Source organism: Fukomys damarensis, unplaced genomic scaffold (assembly GCF_012274545.1).
Source record: "Fukomys damarensis isolate Sample0158 unplaced genomic scaffold, DMR_v1.0_HiC HiC_scaffold_39, whole genome shotgun sequence".
Classification (NCBI taxonomy): Eukaryota; Metazoa; Chordata; class Mammalia; order Rodentia; family Bathyergidae; genus Fukomys; species Fukomys damarensis.
Window position 1 is genome coordinate 15,760,144 of NW_022900951.1, and position 7,178 is coordinate 15,767,321.

General features: G+C 41.8%; 1 protein-coding gene across 7 annotated transcripts in view; it reads right to left on the reverse strand.

Moving 5' to 3' along the window:
• Sh3kbp1 (SH3 domain containing kinase binding protein 1) overlaps positions 1-7,178 on the reverse strand; it is a 346,801-nt gene that overhangs the window by 286,352 nt on the left and 53,271 nt on the right. For 6 of the 7 annotated variants that reach the window (XM_010643666.3, XM_033760274.1, XM_033760276.1 and 3 more), the window contains exon 2: positions 4,243-4,400. In XM_010643666.3, the coding sequence (XP_010641968.1) occupies positions 4,243-4,400 (158 nt within the window). Of the gene's footprint in view, positions 1-4,242; positions 4,401-7,178 lie in introns of those variants that run through there. The other variant, XM_010643665.3, reaches the window with a different exon arrangement.

A 7,178-nucleotide genomic window follows, 5' to 3' on the forward strand; every position in this document is an offset into this window, starting at 1 on the left:
TTTTTTGGTACCAGGGATTGAACTTGGTCAGGACCTTGTACTTTCGAGGCAGGCAGCAGCACCACAGAGCTAAATCTCCAGCCCTTTTTTCATTTTTTATTTTGAAACAGGGTCTTGCTAAGTCACTAAATTGCCCAGGCTGGACTCCTCCTTGTGACCCACCTTTTTCCGCCTCCTAGAGTGCTGGGATTACAAGTGTGCACCACCACACTCAGTTTAAGAATTAGTCTTTATAGTTCCAGGGCCCAACAATCAAAATCATCCCTGGGAGATTGAGTTATATGCTCTAGCACTTTTCACCAGTCATCCTCATAGGCCAGCACTCTGACACTAAGATTATGGGTGATTAGCTCATTTGGATCCTGTGACACAAGAGATTCAAGCATAAGTGACACCTCCACCTTGTAGAGGCCACAGCTTTATACAGAGAAAGACTGGAAACACAATTCCCTAAGTGGATATATACATGCGAAATGAGTGTGCATGACCATAGAAGACACACAAGAATGTTCAGACCTTTATGAAATTCCCAAACTAGAAACAACCCAAATATCCATCAACAGGAGAATAGATAAGAACATTGTGATATATACATTATCATGGGATACTATACAGCAAGAACAAAGTACTATGGGCCTAGGATGTAGCTCAGTGGTGTAGCGCCTGCCTCTCAAGAACAAGGCTGTGCCTTGCAAGCGGAAGGTCCTGAGTTCAATCCCTGGTACCAAAAATAAATTAATAAAGTCTAAATTTTTTAAAAATACACATTGTGTGAATCCATTTATACAAAATTCAAGTATAAGAAACACTAATCCATGAAGATTAGCTAGGAGGAGGAATGACTAGAAAAGGATAGGATGGAACTTTCTGGAGGGACAACAACAGTATTGATCTGGATGGTGGTTACAGAGGTACAGTCTTACATAAAAACAATAATCACGCACACTAGAGGCTTATATGCTTTTAGGTAAATTTCACCTTGAAATAAATTTTAAAATCTTTAAGAGGAGGAGAAATAAAGGAAAATGTACTCCAAAAGCAGCACATAGGCAAGGAGGTAGGGGTAAGACAGGGAAGGATAATTTGAAAGGATTTTTTGCCACAGAGTAAATAAGTGAGAACTAAATAAGAAAGACAAAAAGGGTGAAGGGGGTGAAGGGAGGGCAGGGGTATGGGGAAAAAATGAGAACCAAGATATATCATGTAAAGATACAAGATCCCTATGATAAATGTCATTGTATTGTTTGTTTCAAATGTACCAATAAACTTAATGGGGAAAAAAATAAGAAAGACAAAGCCAAAAGGCCATGTGGGTCAACAAAGCTTAGCCCAAGAGCTGGCAAAGAGCATATTTCCTCTTAACAACAGGATGGCCTGGTGTTCAGAATATCAGGAGGCTGGCTACTATTCTTGTCTCAAGATACAAAGACAAAGACACTACCGTGATGAATTTAGGTGGACAGTGAATGCCAATACTTCAGGAATGCATACTCAAGGCTGGGGATTTAGCTCAGTGGTTCTGCCACCTGCCTTGCAAACTCAAGGACCTGAGTTTGATCCCTGGTACCAAATTAAAAAAAAAAAAAGGAATGTATACTCAGATGGGCCACGGGGTAAGGATCTGATAAATGAGGTGACAAAATGCTTAAGGCAGGCTCTCTGACAGTAATGACATTAACATAAAGGCACACTGATAAATGATGGGATTCCACAAAACTGCCCAATTCAACCCATGGACAAATTATTCTCAAACTAAATAAAACATACATAAAGTCACTTTCAAAGACAAACCTATTCCAATATGACTGTTATTACTCAAAGACACATTTTCTGCTTTTAGAATTCTCTACAGGAGTTCTGGTTATTGTTACTCTCCACTGCATCCACCTACTGAATTTTCAATAATAGACTTAAGGGTGAAGACTTGAAAACAGACTCAGCCATCTGAAATAATTGAAGTTTCTTTTTCTGCCAAATGTGAGAACCACAAGTAGTGCAGTCCCAGACATTCCTGCCACATCCTTTCTACCCTCAGTGAAACAAGCACCTCCCAAAAGCATGGCTTCCCCTCACTGGACAAGGGCTCAAGCCAAGGTCAGTTGACAACTGCTTAGGCAGGAGCAGAGGGAGTCAGCCCAGAGGCAAGGGCCCAATACCTCACCTAGTAATAGGACCAATGGTACACCTCAACTAGGTGGTCACCTCTATGCTGAGAAACTGTCAGTACAGTGCTGCTTAAACCTCAGAGCAGCTGATGAGGTAGTGGCTCTCAAAGGGAAACAGCATGCTCACACTGGAATAAGCTGAGGCAGGATTAATAGAGACTTTTATAAAGCGGCTAAGAGAAACCCCAAGGCAGTAGTCAAAAGTTACAGACAAGAGAGGCCCCAAACCTAAGGGGATGAAAGGAAGCACAGAGGAAAGTGGACTGGGTGTGAACAGTCACCTGTCTGATGAGGGACACAGGCAGCCTGAGGCAACCCCACAGGCAGGAAGCCAGAAAGGTAATCCCTGATATCACTGTAAGCAGTTCCTGCCCTGTCTTTCCCTGCCTTGATTTCCTCTCACCTTCCACAATTCCTTGTATGATATCAGCCTTGAGCCCAAAGCAAATGAAGTAGGTTTTATAAGAGCTTTCCAATTCAGTTCTTAGATTCTTTGGATTTTGTGGCCTGAAATAGGGAGCACAAAACCAACAGAACACATTCAAGGAATTCAGGATAAGGCCTCTCAAAACTAGACCCCATGTTATACTCCCTTCTTCCCAGGCTTGTCCTTTCTCTTGCTACACTCTTCTCTTTCCCACAGCCCTCATTCTTCCCAGTGTCCTCTTCTCCCTTTCCCACAATCCTCCTCTCTCACCCTTCCTTCCTCATTCATTTTTTGTCCCTTTTATTTGGAAAACTGTCCCAACAATTACTCTTTTTGTTTGGAAAAACCTCTCCTTTTACACTAGAATTTGGCTCGACTTCAAAGAAAGTCCTTTCTCAAAACTGGAGATTATGTTTGGAAAGGCCAAAAAATTACCCCCCATTTACAAATCAACAGAGTGAATCCCTGGTGGCCAGGATGTAATGCTTTCCTACTCATAAAACTAGAGAACTTCTAGATTCAAGCATAGTCTGGGGTGAAGGGGGAGGAAGAGTGTCCATATTTCTACCACTACAGAAAGCAATGTTTACCAGCATGTTACCAACAAAACTCCTACCTTTCTGAACACCAAAAAGAAATGGTTGGACCATCCCATAGCAAAATCCTGAAGAAAGACTGATCTAGGTTCCTACTCATTTTAGACTCCCACAGGGTAGAGCTAGAAGGCCCAAGGGCTGGAAGCTGGGACCAGGTCACACATTTTTCATCAATATCCCTTATTATAAAACACTCCCACCCAGCCTCTGGTGCTCCTTTTAGGGGGCTACCATACTGCCTGACCCCACAGCCCAGGCATGTGCCTAAGTAAGGTCTGATACCACAGAGCACCTGGGGATTTCTGCATTCAGCTCTTCCTACCAAGGACAATCCATTCTTCTTGAGTGCTGGATAAGAAGCATATGGCAATGGACTTTTAGACCAAGGTACTATTTCCCACAAGAAACAGTCTCCAGGTGATCCCTTTTTTAGCCAACAATTCAAACTAGCATTTACAATTGTGGCATATGTAATTTATTAATGTGAATAGGCTACTTTTTTGTAATTAAGCCCTAAATGACTTCTGAAAAGGGTATAATTTTCAAAACCTTTCTGAACAAACAGGTTTTGTTCAAAGCTTTATGGACATAAGGAGGTAGAAGAAAATAATATTGCTCCTATCAAAAAGCCAATATGAGTACAAAGATAAAAAAATTGCATAATTCAGATTCTGCACTTAGATTGATTGCTACTTCATTTAAGTGGTCTGAGTTTCACCTCTATTTCGCATGGAATGAAAAAGAGAAAAATTCTTTTAAATTCTTGAGGCAAATAAACTAGTACAAAAATCAAACAATTTAACAAGCTTCCTATTTTGCAAGCCTTTTCTAAGTGATACAGAGTTTAGGAAGAGATCATTCTGGGCCTTTAAAAAGCGAAACAGGTATCCCAGATGTCAAAGGCAAAACTACACGTACTCTTCTTGATAGCACCTAGGATATCAAGTTTTCAACACAGCCCACAGTTCCACACAATTCATCCTCAAATGCCCAATAGCCTTTGGTCAGCATAGCCCACCCAGGAGACAGGAAAAGGGTTTTGCTTTGTACTCACTCTTACAAAGTTGTCAGGGAACAAACCTCTCCTGCCGTTGATCTGTCCCTCCCACCAGCCTCCATCCTCCTTCCTGATGTTGGTGATCACCTCACCCACGCTGATCGTCAGCTCATCGTCGTGCTGGGCCTGGTAGTCAAACTCCACTATGGCCTCCACTGGAAGGGACAGAAAAAAAAAAGCGCAACTTAGATCAGATGTCACAGAAGTCCAAGGCCCAGCAGCCCTGGAAGGCCAGTAAAGTCATATTAAAGGAAAATTTAAAATAACACAGCCACACAGCAACTCAAGTTTGGTTAGCCTGAAGCCAACAGCACAGAAACCACAAAGTATTGGTCTTGATCAGACAAAGACAGGGTGGCCTACAGGTCTCAAGGCCAGTAGAGCCTTCAGCATGGAAGCCACATGATGACAGCAGTCTAACAATATTTGCTCCAGCCAGAGGGAGTCCAGCATCATTTTCCCAAGTGTAGAGACTAAAGGCAACAACATGAGTTTGGCCCTTGAGACCCCCACACATACATCCCTGGGCTTCGTTTGTGCAAAATATGGACCATAATTTCCACTCTCCAGAAGAAACACCCATCTTCAATGACAACATGTGTACAGATGGCTGTTATAGAGAGCCAATGGCACAGAGAACCAATGTCTTCGACTGCCTACATTAGGACCATGATTGCCCTCTCAGTAGATGAGTTCCTAGGCAGCAGTACCATACTACTGTAAATTGTTCTCCTAATCTATGGCAAACTAAATATCTCTCATACTTGGTAAGAGGCAGAGATAACAGGTGAGGAAGATAGGTTTTGTTGTTTACAAAGCACTGATGCAAACCAGCAGAGCTAACCAATCCAGAGATTAGTTAACTGATCTATTCACTGATTATGCAATTCATTTAGATTTTGGGCTCTTCCTTATGCCCTGCTCAATACAAACCAATCTCAACACCTTTTCCTTTTTCATTTGTAACTCCATATGGATAAATACACACACACACACACACACACACCCCACACACACAAAGGGTAGTGAAAATTAAATGAAACCCCAAGCACTAAATTAGCAATGTAGAAGTTATGATAAAATATTGCAAGAGGAAATGTTAAACAAGCTCTATAAAGAGCACACATATTAAAATTAATTCAAAATGGATTACAGACATAAATGTAAGATCTCAAATTATAAACCACTTTTTGGTTTGTGAATTTTAATTAACATATAATAATCATACATATTAATGGGGTATCTGTGATATTTCAACCCATGCACACAGCATGTACTGATCAAATCAGGGTAATTAGCAGTTCCCTCTCCTTGTCATTTCCAAACATTTGGAGCCTTTGAGCTCTTTTCTAGATCTAAGAAAACATAAGAGAGGGCCAGGGATTTAGCTTAGTGGTGCCGCCACCTGCCTCACAAGCACAAGGACCCAAGTTTGATCCCCGGTACCAAAAAAGAAAGAAAAAAAGAAAGCATAAGAGAAAATCTTAATGACCTTAGCTTTGGCAAAGATTTCTTACACAGAAGACAAAAGGCACAAAAGAGTATAAAAATTCAGTACACTGAGGTTGGATTTCCAGGGGGAAAAAAGGCTGGCAAGAGAGTGTGTCCCCATTGCATGGGCTTTGCATATCCATTAGGAATAAGTTCCCAAGGCATTTCCAGTTTAGAATATCCTATTCACTCACACTGTTCACTCATAATGTCAGCTAAATCAACCAGTTCAAAAGCAATGCAAAATGGAATTTCCTTTTCCTGGATCATTGGATCATTATTCCACTCCCAAATTAGCTGGTTCATTCCACTATCACAAGTTGGGTTAGCCCAGGATAAAGCTGAGTTTTGACCCACTGTTATTACTTATCAGTGGAAACGAGCATAAGAGCATAAACAAGGCAACCTTTTCTAGTTTCTTCTGGTCACTGACAAACAACTCAGCAGTTACATTGAGCAATTAGAATAATCAGAACCAAGTCCATCAAAAAACAGCTTTTCAGCTAGGTGCAGCAGCATGTGCCTGTGGTCCTAGCCACTAAAGGGGGTGGGACTAAGGCAGGAGTACCGCTGGAGTCTATGAGTTTGAGGCCAGCCTAGGCAGTATCCCTAAGAAAAAAGGAAGAACCATCCCTAAGAGGAAACACACACACACACACACACACACACACACGCACACACGCACACACACAGCATTCTTCAAATCACCTAGAGACTGATCTATTGAAGATTTGCTATAGGAACTGAGATTCCAGTACCCACTGTTCATGTGCTAGACACTGCTTCCTACATTATCTCATTTCCTAATTAAATAGTGCATTGCCCATTGCTTCAATTAAAGGACCTGAAGCTTAGCAAGGAAGTTAAGCTCATTTTCTGAGCCAGTACTCTTCAAAGTGGGATGTACCCTCTTCAGGGATCTGCTGAGATGATAGCAAAAAAGAGTATCTTTTCGTTTTAATTTAGAAAGAGAAAAATCAACTTCCCTGATATTCCATGTACAGAATGATAGATACCGCTTTCTTCATCCAGCCTTTACATCAGACAGTCAGCAGCAGAACCATGGAGCACTGGACAATGAGCCCTGCTAGAAGCTTCTGGCAAACCTGCTGTACGGATCCTTCTGCATTACAATCACCTCACCAAATGGATTATCACCTTGAAAAGATATGTGTGAAAGGAGCAGGAGTTGTCAACAATGTTCATCTAGGAGGCAAGTAAACAAGCCAGATGTGGTGTGGTATCGCAGCACTATGGGAGGCTGAAGCAAGAGGACTAAGCCCAGCCCAAGCAACTCAGTGACTTACCAAGACCCTATGTCAAAATTTTAAATTTTTAAAAAGGGTTGGGCATATAACCAGTGGGGCTCGATCTCAGGTACTGAAAAGAAGGAAAAGAAGATGAAAAGATGGGGGAGGCGAGGGGAGGGGAGGGGAGGGGAG